At 39.1% G+C, this 16,735-nt stretch overlaps 1 protein-coding gene across 1 annotated transcript in view; it reads left to right on the top strand.

The window, feature by feature from the left end:
* The window catches only part of LOC104598421 (protein VASCULAR ASSOCIATED DEATH 1, chloroplastic-like), a 45,687-nt gene that overhangs the window by 15,223 nt on the left and 13,729 nt on the right, over window positions 1–16,735 (top strand). Inside the window, exons 5-8 of the mRNA XM_010260469.3 lie at window positions 11,405–11,500; window positions 11,714–11,815; window positions 12,339–12,436; window positions 12,530–12,720. Coding sequence (XP_010258771.1) covers window positions 11,405–11,500; window positions 11,714–11,815; window positions 12,339–12,436; window positions 12,530–12,720 — 487 coding nt within the window. The remainder of the gene's footprint in view (window positions 1–11,404; window positions 11,501–11,713; window positions 11,816–12,338; window positions 12,437–12,529; window positions 12,721–16,735) is intronic.

Below are 16,735 nucleotides of genomic sequence, written 5' to 3'. Positions count from 1 at the left end.
CTATTTCCCAGCTTTGAGGGGGATTAGACAAGGTGACCCCCTATCCCCTTTCTTGTTTATGTTGGTTGCTGAAGTGTTGGGGGACCAATATCCAAAGCAGATTCTAGGGAGTTAATAAGAGGGTGGAGAGTTGGAAGAGATAATATACCACTTACACCTACAATTTGCAAATGACACAATTCTGTTTTGTGAAGGAGGGGATATCAATTGGATTGGAAACTTGAAGTTCACTATACAACTTTTTGAGCAAATGTCAAACCTTATAGTGAACTTTGAGAAAAGTTGTATAGTTGGAGTCAATATGGGGGAAGGGGAGATTGGTGAGTATGCAGACATTTTGGGATGTGTAGTTTCTAATTGACCCTTAAGTTACCTTGGTTTACCTATGGGGGATAATCCTCAGAAAGGCGATTTCTGGGCCCCTGTTGTGGAGAGATTTGAAAAGAGACTTGCTAATTGGAAGAAAAATTATTTGTCTCTTGGAGGGAGAATCACCTTAATTAGGTCTACTCTGGCTAACCTTCCTGTCTATTTCTTGTTAGTCTTTAAGATTCCAGCTAAGGTGGCCAGTAGGCTGGAAAAACTAATGAGAGATTTTTTGTGGGATCTGGGGGAGGAGAAGGACAATAGGATCAGGTGGGAGGTGGTTTTGTAGGGGTAAAAAGGAGGGAGGTTTGGGAATTGGGAACATTAGGACTAGGAACCTAGCATTACTAGGGAAATGGCTGTGGAGATTCTCATTGGAGAAAGAAAGATTGTGGGTTAAGATAGTGGGAAGTATACATAGGCTGGTAGACAATGGATGGGATTCTGGAATTCTAGCTAGGACTACAAGAGCTTCTCCTTGGAAAGCTATTCAAGCCATCTTGCCATTGTTCTCTCCATGGATCAGGTACGACTTGCACTCAGGTAACCTCATTAAGTTTTGGGAATATGTTTGGGTTGGGGATTCCTCTTTGAAAGATCAATTTCTAGGCCTTTTTGCTATTTCTACCCTTAAAAATGAACCAATCTCCTCCTTTCTTCTTCCTTCTAATTCACCTTCTGGGTTTGGATGGAACTTGAGTTTGAGAAGAGATGTCAGGGACATAGAGTTAGCCTGTACTTTAGCCTTACTATCCATTCTTGAAGGGGTCTTCATCAGTTCATTGAGCCATCAAAGACAGATAGCAGAATAAGGAACACTCATTCCCTCGGGTTCCTACATTTGTGCTTCTTTCTTCAAAGCACTATTACCCTCTCCTCCTGTTGGATCATCTTTCCCTGTTAAAGAAGTGTGGTGTCGACCTATACCTCCAAAGGTTGGGAGTTTCTGTTGGGAAGCCTTTCTAGAAAGAGTTAATACAGGGGATCTACTCCAAAGGAAAAGACCCAACAATTGTTTGTATCCTCACTGGTGTGTTCTCTATAAATCCGATGGTGAGTTTGGATAACGAATCCTGATCTCTTGCCCACGAGAACTCTGCCCACGTTCATCGGAGCCACACATGGAGAACATCTCATCCTCTGCATAGTATTATGTAGGGGGAGATGTTCCCAATTCACGGGGGGTAGTGTATTGTGCGTAGGCGTGGACAGAGTTCTCGTGGGCAGGTGATCCGGACTCCTGGATAACATTTACTAATTTCTTGTCAGTTTGTTATAGTTATTTGGGAATGGTTTACTTCTCTGTTTGGGTGCAGGTGGACTCCCCCTTTGAATGTGCAAAGCTTATTTACCTCTATGCCTAATTGGCCAACCAAAAGGGCCAATATCATGTGGAGGTGTGGTAGGGCTGTGGTATGTTGGACTGTTTGGGAGGAGAGGAACTCAAGGATATTCTCAAATAAGGAGAGAAGTGTGGAAGAAATCATGGAGATTATCCACATTAGGATGATACATTGGTTGAGAACATTGGAATTGTTTAAAGTGTTCTCAGTTGATGAGATGATAAGGAGCTGGAAGGAGATTGCAGATTCAGGCTCAAGTAGAAAGAATTTAAACTCTTGCTGGACTCCTCCACTTCATGGGTTTACCAAACTGAATTTCGATGGTAGCAGCATAGGCAATCCAGGGCCTTCCGGAGTAGGGGGAGTGATAAGGAGGTTCGATTGGGGTGGGAGATTCTGATTTTAGGAGCTATCGAAGGGATACAAAGGGCCAAGGAAACGAATATTAAAATGTTGATTATAGAAGGTGATTCTGAAATTGTGGTGAATTGGCTAGAAGAGGACAGTTCTGTGCTCTGGAAATACAATAATGAAAAGAGGAAGTTCAAGTGGCTCACTAAGGACATGGAAATTCATTGTACATGGATAAAGAGAAGTGCAAATGCATTGGCAGATGGTCTAGCTAGGCAAGGGGTAGACAGAAACACTATATTTTGGGCTGTTTTGTAATTGCTGCATGGTCAGGATGTTCCTTGGGTAGTTGGGACTTGGGAGTTAAGATTTTTTAGCTCTTTCCCTTGTAATTCTGATTCTCTCCATCATTAATAAAATTTCATTGTTATTGATCAAAAAAAAGAAAAAATTCTGAAGGTAGAGGGAGCTATAAATATAAAAGATTTCAGATCTGTAAGCCTTTTGAACAGTTTCTACAAAATCTTGGCAAATGTGTTGGCTAAGAGAATGAAAGGAGTTTGAGTAGTGTGATTTTAAGCAATCAAAGTGCCTTTGTTCCCGGAAGGTAGATGCTAGATTCAATCCTTATTGCCAATGAACTTACTGATTCTAGAAGAAGAGAAGACTCCCCTAGCCTGATTTGTAAATTAGACATTGAGAAAGCTTATGACCATGTGAACTGGAGTTGTCTGGACTTGGTGCTGGAAAAGATGAGTTTTGGTCAAAAGTGGAGAAATTGGACCGAAGTTTGCATTTCTTCCCCCAAGTTCTATATTTTGGTAAATGGTCAGACCGCAGGTTTTTTTTTTGAAAGCTCTAGAGGGCTAAGGCAGGGTGATCCCCTCTCCCCTCTCCTCTTCATTTGCCTCATGGAAATTCTTACCCAATTTTCCAGAAGGGCTGCTGAGGCTGGGCTTTGGGAGGGTTTTGCAATTGCTCCAGGTGAGGAAAAAGTTAATATTCTCCAGTTTGCAGATGACACACTTCGTTTTCTTGATGCTGTTCCTGAGCAGTTAGAGGTGTTACTTGGAATTCTGTGTTGGTTTGAAGTGATTTCGGGTCTAAAGGTCAATTTGAGTAAACACATGACTAGTCCGGTGGGTCATGTTGCAAACTTGGAGGGCTGTGCTAGAGTGTTGGCTTGTAAAGTGGATCCCCTTCCTGTTAATTATTTGGGCCTCCCTTTGGGGGCAAAATGTACTAAAGCTGCATTGTGGGACCTTGTGGTTGATAGGTTAGAGAGGAAGCTTTCTTTATGGAAAGCTAAATATTTATTAATGGGGGGCAGAGTGACTCTCATTAAAAGCACATTATCTAATCTACCCGCCTATTTTCTTTCCCTCTTCTCACTCCCAGCTAAGACTGCCAAAAAGATTGAAAGTCTTCAAAGAAACTTCCTCTGGAGGGGTTGGGAAGAAGAAAAGAAAATACACCTCATTAAGTGGGATCAAGTTTGTCTTCCTATTGAAGAAGGGGGACTGGGAATCCTGAAATTAAAAGTGTTTAATACAACTCTCCTTAGCAAGTGGATCTGGAGATTTGGTACTGAAAGGAACACTTGGTAGAGAAGCCTTATTGCAGCCAAGTTTGGTGTAAATTGGGGGGATGGGCACTCTCAAGATCCCCTCCAAATTGGGGTTGCTCTGTCTGGAAAGGAATAATGAAGTGCCTTCCCTATTTTTGTGAAGGGGTGAACTTTAAGATAGGGAGAGGGGACAGGGTAAAATTCTGGAAAGACCCATGGTGTTTGGACAGCTCCTTGGCAGAGGCCTTCCCTCTTCTCTTTCAATGTGCATCCAACCAAGATGTATCTGTGGCTGATTCTTACATTTTATCTGAAGAATCTATAGTTTGGGCTCCTATTTTCAGAAGAGATCTGTTTGATTGGGAGTTAGGTGAAGTAGTGGAGCTGCTGAATCTGTTACAGAGACAGGAAGTTATCTGCAGCAAGGAAGATGAGTGGTTTTGGAAATGGAATGGTGATAGATGCTTCACAGTTAGATCTTTGGCCTTAAAGTTAAGCAGATCTGGTATTTCAGATTTCCCCTGGAAGCAGATTTGGAATCCTATCTCCCCCTCAAAAGTGAATTTTCTGGTCTGGGCAATGACTTTGGACAAGTGTCTTACAAGGTCAAACTTGGAGAGAAGGGGATTGCAGATTTTGGATCAGTCTTGTGGGCTTTGTGGTCTTGTACCTGAAACCACAGTCTCCACTGTACTGTCACCTCTAAGGGGTGGGATCACTTTTTCAAGGCTGCTGGTCTGAGTTGGGTAATGCCGAAATCAGTTAAGGAGTTGCTGCACTGCTGGAATGTTCAAGGCCTGAAGAAGAAAGGAAAGATTGTGTGGAAAGCTATTCCTGCTGCTGTCCTTTGGTCCATCTGGGCTGAAAGAAACAATAGGATTTTCTGTAACAAAGTGAAGAACTCAGAGGGTCTTATTCACTTTGCTGTTTGCAAACTAATTTCTTGGGTCTCTGTGAATGCTGAGTTCAAGAATCTGAATGTATCTGAGTTGTTAAGAACACACTCCATTTGGAGTCTGTAATCTGTAACCTGATCAGCTTTCTTGGCCAAGCCTAGTGTGGCTTGGGATCTGATGTAATATTTGTGTGATGTTTTTAATAAAACTTTACCTTACCTTTCAAAAAAAAAGGAGCTGTAAGAGGGTGGGTGGTACACAATTTAGTCCATTTTACTAATTAAATATAAGTGCTGAATATTCCAACACAGTAACAAAATTAATAACCAAGGGATGAATGCTCTAGAAACCAAAAAGTGCATTCTTGAATTAGAATAAACATGTGCATAATAAGCGAACATTCTAGAAATAAATCCATCTAAGCACATTCAAGAATGGAAATAGACATGTGATTTAAATGACAAAAGGGTAAAAATGGAAATGACAATTGACCAGATAATTCTAGAAATAGATTTAATCACATGTTCCAAAATAGGAAAAGCACAACTTAAGAAACTTTTGGAATGTGCACCCAAAACCTATAAACAGGTGCTTCCCATCCATTTCAAGGGCGGCCTTGGTATGCCACTCCTACCCCATCTCCTTGATGTTAGCCATTTTCCATCTCCCTATGCATCTATCCATCGTTCTCTCCCTTTTATCGCCGGAATTCCAGCACCAGTGAACTACATTGGTCTGATCCCTCGTTGGAGAGTATGTAGGCAGCCCCTCTGTGAGTCCGGTCACTTCCTTTTCTTCCCCTTTTCTTCCCCATTGTGTGAAATTCTGTATTTGTCCAAGAGTATACTGGTTAAATGAATAGAAGAATTTTACAATTTTTGAGCATGCAACTATTGAGTGCTATGAGGTTAGAAGCAGGTTTTGTAATTCAACCTTCAGGCAGCTGCTTCTTCAAAAGGAAATTGATTCATGCTCTAGTCAAACAAAAAGTGAAGAGTAAAGAACATGGTTGGGTCGGAGGACTCCAAAAGTATGCTTCAAGTTGCTCATCTAATAAGTTGATCAGAGTGGTAAGAGACATTGTTAGGAATAGGAAGAGTTAGGGAGAGTCTTGTCTTCCTAGGGTTGAGGCATTACTTGGCAGTTTTAAGGAAAAAACTAATGGTGGGCCAACTGAAGGAACAAGAACATCTGGAGCTTCCTTGTTGATAGCTTAAAGTCAAAGTAGAGATCTTGTATTGAGTTGATATAGTCGTAGCCACCATTCTCATTCAAAGCTACAGGTTGAATTTTATAGAGAATGGTGGATTTGGAATTCTTAGGGTATACTGAAAGTTGAATAGAAAAATCTTTGAAGTCTTACCAAGACCTTGGGAAGGCATTTGCAGGTTGTGAGGAGGTGGTATAACATGAAAGAACATGATTTTTTTCTTCGATCCTTTTTTAATATTCTTTACTAAGGATGTTTCATCCTCTGTTCTTGTACATCTCATCTCAGTACATCAATGAAATTGTTTTGTCATCAATAAAAAATAAAATCTTTTTTGCAATATAGGTAGGAACATTGACAAACAACATCCTTAAGGATGATTAAATCCTCCACAAATGATGGGATAGATGGAAGAAGGTAAAAGCTTAAGAAAAGAAGATAGCTAAAGAAGTTTCACCTCTTTTTCAAATCAAGGTAGGAGTCATACTAAACTCAAGTTCTTGATATTTTCAAAGTATTAATATCAGTAAATGGATGTAGAAGAAATGTGAACGTTGACATGGATGAGTGGGAAAACTAGAAGGATAGGATCAGAAATGAACCATCTGGAGGAACCTTGGAGTAGCTCCACTAGGTGATAAAATAGGGAAAGCAAGAGAGAGAACAATAACAGTTGCAAGACACATCATTGTACAAACTCACCTAGGTATCATGTGTAGGGAAGGTGACAGGACATGATTGATGGTGTGTTTGCAGAACTGAATCTTCACCAGATCAAGCTGAAGGATCTGGTATCTTCAAGTGATGCAGAAAATCTCAGCAGAAGTGACCTGTGTCCGAGCACTAAGGTCAATTGGCAGCATTGTGGGGTTCATGCATTGGGTGAGCCAGATGGCTTGGAGGTTGGGGAGGTAGGAACTCTGATAACCAGAAAAGGATAGGCACAAATTGTGCTGGGCAACTGGACAAAGGGCAGGGGGCTTGGCTGGGCAAGATAAGGTCGTTAGAGTATCACATTGGATCAGTATCCTGACCACAGTTTTTTTTTTATTTGTGCAAGGTAAAAGGTAATTCATTAAAAAGACAAAGAGGATTCAAATAGGAAGGTGATAAGTTATCACCCGAGAGAAAGAGAAGAACACTAGGACATGACTTACAACATTGACATCAGACTACAAAACTCTAACAGAAACAAAGATCGAACAGCACCAGAACTCCCAATGACTCCACACTCCACCACCTCCTTTGAAACCAAGCAGAACCTTGCAAAGCCAAGACCCTAATCCTCCCCCTCAAACACTTCCTCCTGGCCATCATCATCCTCATCCCAAATCTCTCCTCCAATTACAACTTTCTTCATCCTCTCTTCTTTCTCCTCTCAAACTCCTCAAAGGCTTTCCTAGAAAACTCCTCACCACCCCAAAAAAATAAGCCAAGGATTTTGCCGACCACTACATCTTTCTCAACAATTTTCTCAATAGGTTAACCTCTAGACCTCTCCATCTTTTTTTTAAAGGCTTCTATCAATAACTCTCGCTGCAGAATTGAAACCATTGTCGATCTTTTTCTTGCTGGGAATTCCCCAATTGAACATCCAGTTTGGTGTGAACCCTAGAGTCCTCATCACCAGCAATCCAAGTTTCAATTGAGAGAAAGCTTTGGTAACGTGAACAATTTTTGAATTCCTTGCTCCATGAATTTTTTTGGAGGCCACTACTTCAGCTGCATTGAAATCCTTCTCTACTACCCTCCACCTATCCAAATCCACACCTATCCTTCCAATCACCACTTCTCAAATAGATGGTGATCAAACATCAGTGCACTCGACTAGGGAAAGAGTCACCTGGTCGATTAGAAGGAAAGCATGAATTGAGTTTCTTATAAGGAAGGGCACAAGTTGACGAAAGGGCTAGTTAAAGACAAGAAGAGCAAGGGGGGCCAGCTTTCACCTCCGAAGAAAACTTTCCTCATTCTTTCAGCCCCAATTGTCTTCCTTGGTAAACCTGATTTCAAGGCCTCTCTCACCCTCTACAAAAATGGTCTTAGCCTCAGACTTGAAATTGTTTTGCCCCACAAAGATCGGAAGTGAAGTGGAAATCAATGCATTCGGTTTGGACACCAATAGCATTAGTGCTCTGCAGAAACCATGGGGAAGGCCCAAATTGGCTTGACTTGGTTTGCACTGGCCTCCTAAAAGAACCCACATTGACACTATTGGACAGGTTAGATGGGTTAACAATTCACTGTTAGGGTTGACAGTAGACCTATTCATGGGCCAGGTAGCTTGATGGGCCAGCCCGTTCTTTGTCGGGCTTGGACATTATTTCAGGCCTATGGGCTTGACCTTAGGCCCAAAACACTAGGCCTGACTTTTTTTGGGTCGGGATAGGGCTTTCTCAAAAAAGTTTGACCCGAGCCCAATAATATTTTATATTATAAAAATATATAATATATTTTTTTCTTTGTTCTTCTTCTCTTTTCTCAAGCCATAGTGAGATCTTTCAACATTCTAAGGTCATTTAATATAAACAAATCAGTTTTTTTTGAGTAAAAACAAAAAAAAACAACAAAAAATCTTTTTTCCAATTTATGGGTCAGGCTTCGGGCTTTATAGTAGGGCTGGGCTCGGGCTCAAGATTTAGTCCCAATTGTCGGGCTGGGCTTGATTTCGGGCATGGATGTATTTTGCTAATAAAGAGGCAATGCCCAACCTGAACTTGGCCTGGCCCGTGAACAGGTCTAGTTGACAGTTCATTTAACTGAGTCATTTTTTCCATAATATAGAAGGCTAGAGGTTGACCTGAATTGGGATTGTGGCAAGGAGTGATCATGGACTCAGCTGGGCCTGATTGTGGGCCTATGACCTTTATGTATAAAATAAAATAAAGTATAATATGTATATATGTATATATATATTATGTCATATAACATGTGTATAAATACATTATAATATAAAATATTACATGTAATATGTGTTATAGGTGCCATATTATAATATTTATATATAAAATATAACACAAAACATGTATGAATATTATATATGTAAATATGTGCACGCTGGGCTGTGCTGAAAATGATCACCCCTAATTGTGACTGGGTCACCAATCTGATTGGCCGACTCAAGGATGGGTTGAAAACACTGGTTACATGTTGAAGGATCTAGAAGAGCTGGGGCCAGACCAAAACAGACATCTGTTGAAGTAGTTAGAACTGATTTAGGTTGTGTTTGGTATCATTGATGTTTCTACCTGAAATGTTTTGAGTTGATCAATACAAATTGGCATACGGTTGTTATTTGAAGTTGTTAATAATTGAAACAGGCATACCTTTAAAATGCATATGTAGGACTGATCATTGATGTTTATAGTTTAAATGTGAAATTGGCAAAGTCTTATCTTTCTAGCTGAAGTGACTCTCATATGTGATGTGACAAGACATTCTCACTCAACCAGCTGTTGTTGGAAACAATTCAGCCAGTCTTGGTGGTCTCTGTGAAGAAACTCCCTGATGTACCATATTACTGTAGTTCCTATTGTATTTTATCTCTTATTTTCTCTTCAGCCCTGCAAGGCCCTCTTTGTAAATTCTCTAATATCGGAAAAACTTTAGCTGTTGGGAGCGAACAGCCTATGCTGTTGAGAGAATTTCTGGAAATGCCACGTTACCATGAGAATGGGTAAATTAGTAATTACATCTTAATTTATTTTGATTAAAAACCAAAGCATGGGTGTGAATAGGTGAACTGCCCAGAACGTGCCCAGCCTAGAAACTATCTCAACAGCCTATGCTGTTGGGCCCCAACAGCCAAAGTTAACCCCTCTAATATCTGTTGCCCTACAAGGGCCTCTCTGTAAATTCTCAAATTTCATTATCTATATAAAGGACCCTTGGGATAGGGTCGAAGTATCCATTTCTTCACCCCAGAATCCCATATTCTTCTCTGGGTTTGTTGACAATCTCGAGGTATAAGCCACCTGCCAATCTCTTACCAAATCATTCACTGAAACACCTCTGAATTCATCAGACTGAAATCCAATGAGCCACCCTAATCAAAATAAGTTTACATACCTCCTCTGGTGTCTTATATTTTTCTTCAAGAATTCTGACATTCCTCTCACTCCACAAACCCCAGACGTCTCCTCTTACACACTACCATAAATTTTTTTGCCTCCTAGTAGTATATCTCAACCAGCTTGGGTTGAAGAGGATATAGCTGTTTAACTGAAGTAATAGCCATTGCCCAAAGAAACTGGATATAGCTGTTTTTTCTTCCCTTTTCCTTTCTTTCTTTTTTCTATTTTTTTCTTCCCTTTCTTTTTCTTTCCCTTTGCTTTCTTTTCTTTTCCTTTCCTTTCCTTTCCTTTCCTTTCCTTTCCTTTCCTTTCCTTTCCTTTCCTTTCTTTTTTTCTTTTTTTCTTTCTTTTTCTTTTTTTTTTGTCATTTTATATGAAATGTGCATGAGGCGCATGAGGTGTACACCTCTAGCATGCCTCATGAAAAAGGTGTATGCCTCAGAGGTATCAGCGCCTCTGGCATACGCCTCAGGGTGTTTTGGGGGTGCCTCGCCTGGAGACACACCTCCAAGTGTGCACGCCTTTTAAAACACTGAATCCAACTTATAAACTAAATCTTTCTTCCCTGCTCTCTTGCACCTCCATTGCTTCATTGCCTATTAAAATATGATCCAAGATTTGTCTATCTTTGACAAAAGCCCCTTTTTCACTTGCTACCATGAAGTGGATCACATTCTTTTAGTCTGAAGGACAAAACCTTAGCCACAATCTTATATAAACTAGTTGTTAGGCTTATGGGTCTAAACTCATTCAAAGAAACCGCCCCAGCACATTTAGGGATTAAGGTGACAAAAGTGGCATTCATTCTCTTCCCAATCTTCCCTCTTCTATGAAACTCATCAAACACCCTTTTCAAACCCTCTTTGACAATCTCCCAGCACTCGTGATAAAATGCCAAAATAAATCCATCGAGACTAGGGAATTTATCTCCTTCTAGGAATGCAAGAGAGAGAATAAGGAAAAACTGAAACTGATCAGAGATGCGGTGGCAATGCTAATGATAGCAACAAACCTATTTGGCTTCTGTTGGACAGTCATTCCCTGTTCATGCCTTTTTCTCTTTGTCTTTGATTACTTTATTAGTTTGAGGTTTAACCTTTCAGTGGATATTAGGAAACTTCTTATATCATGGAAAATGTTTTATATTATAAGTTTTGGAGATTCTCCTCCAAAGCATTCACATTACGTTTCCACTGGTTAAGGTTACAGAATGCACTCAACGGTTACAGAATTTCTGGCATTCTTCTACATATTGGCAATTATATTCTATAACTGTTTGCTACCATTAGCTGCAACTGTTACTTCTTAAATCTATACATTTTACTTTTTACATTCTTATTTATCGTCTTGTAAGTGCATCATATCTGATGTTTAAAATATAATTTCCTTTGATTGTGGGCAATAATTTGTTGATAAGCAAGACCAGGTGAGCAGTAACATATATTAGTAATCATTCTTTTAACTTTGTTGGCTATTATTCTTTAAAGCTTATTGAATAACCTCTGTTATTTGTTATGTTTTCTCAAACAGATTAAAACATTGTGCTATGGATGATTCAAATGGAAATATTGTAACATGAAGTTATATCTTATATGCAGAAAATAATCACCTTCCATGAGGTCACATGTGTACGGAAAGCAAAGACAGCAGCAATCTTCCCTAATGCCATAGAAATTCTAGCTGGGGGGAAAAAGGTAAGCTCCCCAAGGTATCTAATTTCCTGCATGTACCAAAACTTTTTGGTAGTTCTCTAGAGAAACCACTAGGATGAATGTGCTGACCAACAATGAACCTTTTTCCCTTGTCCTATGTGGTTTCATTTTTGTTGATTGAATAGATTATCTTATGTTCTGCTTTTAAGGTACAGCACTGGCTGCAAGGTCTTATTTCTCTTCTTGCTTTGATAGTACTTCTTTGCGTCTTTTCTGTCCCGCGATGAAGCTTATCGTCTGATTGTTGATGGATGGGCTCAACATAATGATCGCGTGAATGCCCAAATAGATTGCCAGGTATATAATTCTTTTACATATGAAATGGTCTCAAATAGGAATCCCACTATAGATATGTCTGCTGTTCTTAATTTTAATAACCAAATCCATTGAAGTTCAACCTTATAGTTGTTGATTCATTAGAAAGTTAAATAATAAGAGTTTCAAGTGTCATTAGAATTGGTGCATATGCAGAACTTGTGTTCTTAAAATCATAGATCTAAATAGATTGACGAGATTAGGCTTCTTAAGAAACCTTGTACTATTAAATAAAAAAAGTGCTTATGCAGATGTAAATGTATCATGAAATCAAACTGCATAAAAACATTTTATGGCTTTAATAACTTAGCTGGCCTGTGTTACTCTTCAGCTCGAATGAGCTGCATTCCTTGCTTTCACTATCATTATCAGTTGCAACATGCTTTCCTTACCTATAGAGTCCAAATCTGTCTTCTGAGAGCAAAGTGATGTATTCTTATGTGGAAAGAAAATGATGAATTTCTTGTTTTGTTGTCATTCCTAATGAGCTAATTTTTTGTGTTAGGAGTCAAAATCTGACAATGGCAGCCAAGATGCCCTTGTTATATTTGAAAACTCCAAGAGCTTCAAACGACAAACTAACGACCTTTATTCCATGGACAGGTATTTTCATGTCTATCTTAAGAAATCTCAAGTTATACATTGTCTTATTAAGTAGGAATTTATTCTGGTCTTGGTTACTTGTATTTGAATCAGAAACAAAGATTCTCGGGTTCTAGAAGAATGTAACCGTCTATCCAATGGTGAGGATGATATAAGTGTATCAACAAGACATTCAGAAACACTAGAGAATGGAGAAGAAGATCTAGAACCTGTTGCAAATGCTGAGACTTTGCTGTCTAGAAAGCCTTTCATATGGAAGCCTGAGGATGCCAATGCCCCTAAGAGTTAGTTGACTACTACCTTTTTTTCTTAAATCATGGCTCTTTTTCTTTCACGTTTGTTTTCATAGGAGGTGAACTGTTGTTTTAGTACCCAGACTGGAGGATCATCAAGTGATAGGGTCAGATTGTCTCAGTTGGACTTTACAGTTTTCCCGGGTTCATCACCAATCTCACATATTTAAATATAAGGCTATCACAAAATAAACAACATAGACATGGAACAAAGAGTTGAATGCAGTTCTTCTGTATTTGTTGTATTCTTTTTGTTCCTTTTTGTTCTCCTCCTTTGTCTTAACCAGCAACTCTCCTTTCTCTATATGTGTGATCTTTCATTAACATTGACAACGTCCTTTCAGATCACCTTATTTGACAACTCTCTAATCTCCTTGACAATGGCATGATCTCTCTTTTCCTAAGATGAGAATCTCCAAACCTGAATACCTGATTACCATGATGACTTATTGACTATCCTATTTTTTCTGCATATTGTACCTACGTAAAATCTCCTCTTTTCTTACAAATTGTTCAAATCTCTTTCTTTCACAAAAACACATTTTGTGTCTCAGTTCAAACGTTCTTTGCACTCTTCTTTTCGCCTCATTCTTCTCTATTAATGTTTTGTTCAGTTACCGATGAAAATATAAATAAATAAATAAAAACAAAGGAAAAGAAAAGGATTCAGAGTAACAAAGATGGTTACGAGCTTTTCGCACATTGACTCATTATTCACCATTTAAACTATTATATTGGCTATTATAGCAATTAGTATATTTTCCATTTCTACTGTTCTATGTTTGGTTACTGATTGATAGATCAGTCGAACCAGGTTTAGAGAGAAAAGAGAAAGAGAGAAGAAGAAGAAAAGGAGTGAAGAAAAGAATTATCGATCTGAGAAGTCAAAAAGACTCTCCCAGCTGACTACATATATATATTGTCGATACAGGTTACAATATCTAATATGCCCCTACTTAAGTATGGGACATGCAACTTAAAATAGTACCAAACTGGCAAAGCACAACTTAACTTATGATAAAATGATAGAAATACCCCTCAGCCGATTCTAACACTCCCTCTCAAGCTGGAGAGTATATGTCATATAGTCATAGCTTGTTACATATATAATTCACTCTTCCTGAACTCAACCCTTTTGTAAACAAGTCTGCCCATTGATCACCTGTCCTCACATGCTCTATGCTTATGGCACCAGTAAGAACTTTTTCCCTTACAAAATGGCAATCAACCTCTATGTGTTTAGTCCTCTCATGAAAAATTGGATTAGATGAGATATGAATTGCAGCTTGGTTGTTATAGTATAGTTTCATGGGTTTTCTTATTGAGAACCTAACTTCTTGCAAAATATTTTTCAACCACACAAATTCACATGTAGTGTGTGCCATGGCCCTGTATTCTGCTTCAACACTACTCCTTGTCACAACAGTTTGTTTGTTGCTCTTCCACGTCACTAGATTTCCTCTAAGAAAGGTGCAATAACCTGTAGTGGATCTCCTATTAGACATTGAACCTGCTCAATCTGCATCTGTATAGCCAACTATTTCAAGAATTCCTCTTGGCTTGTACAATAATCCATGGCCTGGAACCCCTTTCAAATATCATACAATTCTAAGGACTGCATCCCAGTGAGGAACTCGGGGGTTTTGCATGAATTGGCTTACCACACTGACAACAAAGAAGATATTTGGTCTAGTAATGGTTAAGTAATTCAATTTTCCCACTAGCCATCTATACCTTCCGGGATCATCAAATAATTCACTTGTATCACTTCCCAACTTCACACCCGGTTCCATGGGTGTTCCAGTTGGCTTAGCACCTAATAGTCATGTTTCTTCCAATAGATCAAGATCAAATCTAGAGAGGAGATGAGTGCAGATTTTGGATCAGTCTTGTGGTCTTTGTGGCCTAGTACTTGAAACTATAGACCACCTAAGTCTTCATTGTACTAGCACCTCTAAGGTGTGGGATCATTTTCTCAAGGCTACTAGGCTAAGTTGGGTAATGCCAAAATCAGTTATGGAGTTATTGTGCTGCTAGAATGTTCAAGGTCTGAAGAAGGAAAGCTTGTGTGGAAATTTGTACCTGCTACTATTCTTTGGTCTATTTGGGCTGAAAGAAACAATAGAATTTTCTGTAACAAAGTGAAGAACTCAGAGGACCTTATTCACTTTGTTGTTTGCAAACTGATTTCTTGGATCTCTGTGAATGCTGATTTCAAAAATCTGAATGTAACCAAGTTGTTAAGGTCACATTCCATTTCTTGTCTATAATCTGGTCAGCTGTACCGGCCAAACTTAGTGTAGCTTGGGAGCTATTGTCATATTTGTTTGATGATTTTAATAAAGCCTTATCTTACCTTTAAAAAAAATATTTCCTTTGATACAAGTTTATACCTTGCTTCGATTTGGCAACTTCTATATCCAAGAAATACTTCAACTTCTCAAGATTTTTTGTCTGGAAATGATCTTGTAGAAAGACTTTCAGTCTATTAATCCTAAATCTATCATTGCCATTTATGACTATGTCATCCATGTAAACCACTAGTAAAATCTTCCCGGCTTCAGAATCATAGCTGAACACTGAGTGGTCAACTTGACATTGTCTCATTTTCTGAATTCTTTCACTATTTAATTGAATTTGCCAAACCAAGCACAAGGGGACTGTTTGAGCCCATAAATTGCCTTCTTGAGCTTACACACCTTACCATCCTCCCCCTGAGCAATAAACCCTAGTGGTTGCTCCATGTACACTTCCTCCAAAAGACCACCATGGAGGGAGGCATTTTTAATGTCAAGCTGAAATAGGAGCCAATCATACATAACTACACCATGTAACTAAGAATACCCCTTAGCAACTAATCAGGCTTTTACCTTTCCACTCTCCCATTTGGTAGATATTTAACAGTATACACCCATTTACAACCAACAACATGCTCACTTGGAGGAAGATTGGTGAGTTCCCACATGTGATTGTGTTTAAGCACAATGAGTTTCTCTTCCATAACTTGACGCCACCCTGGTGAGGTAAGAGCTTCCTAAACATTTTTAAGTGTAGACACAAATGACAGTAGAGTAACAAATTGGCAATGTGAAGCGGAAAGGTGAGATAGAAACATAATTGGATATAGGATGCAAAGTACAACTACGTTTACCTTTCCGCGATGCAATAGGAAGATCAAGGTCAGAAGGAGAAGGCCACACTGGTGTAGAAGAAACTGGATTCGCCGACGAAGTAGAAGCTGGAAGAGGTGTTGGTGTTTGTTGATGAGTATACACTTGCCAGATCAGTGGTCTTTCGGTACGGTTCTGCACTAGAGGAGGTGGAGACTCATTCATAGCGGGAACAACAAGAATGGGATCATCAACCGAAAGAGGAAGAGGGACCACCGAAGAAGGGAGGGACATATCAAGACCCGAGAAGAATGGCACAAACTCAAAAAATGTAACATTAGGGCAAACAAATGACTTCCGAATAATAGGATTGTAGAACTTATACCCTTTCTGTGTCCTAGAATAGCCAAGAATTAATGAAGAACGACCTCCAAGAATTAATGAAGGCATTCGATTAATGAGGAAACAAGCTGTAAACACTGCATCACTCTAAAAATGTTTAGGAACATTCATATGATGAAGAAGGGACCGAGCTGTTTCAAGTAAATGTCGGTTCTTCCTCTTAGCCACCCCATTTTGTTGGGGGGTGGATGCACAAGAAGTTTGATGAATAATGCCATGTTGCTCCAAATAATGATGAAATGAAGTAAGGAAATACTCTGTCATTGTCTGAATGAAGAATTTTAATTGGAACACCAAATTGTGTACATATGTCAGTATGAAATTTTTAGGAAATTGAGAATAATTCATTCCTTTCTTTCATTAAATTAATCCATGTCGTTCTTGAACAATCATCAACAAAAATAACAAAATACTTGTAATCATTATAGGATTCAATTCCAATTGGACCCAAACATCTGAATGGACTAAAGCAAAAGAACTCAACATACGACTAT

This window comes from Nelumbo nucifera, chromosome 6, assembly GCF_055504915.1.
Source record: "Nelumbo nucifera cultivar China Antique chromosome 6, China Antique-T2T, whole genome shotgun sequence".
Taxonomy (NCBI): Eukaryota; Viridiplantae; Streptophyta; class Magnoliopsida; order Proteales; family Nelumbonaceae; genus Nelumbo; species Nelumbo nucifera.
This window is presented reverse-complemented; position numbering and strand designations above follow the sequence as displayed.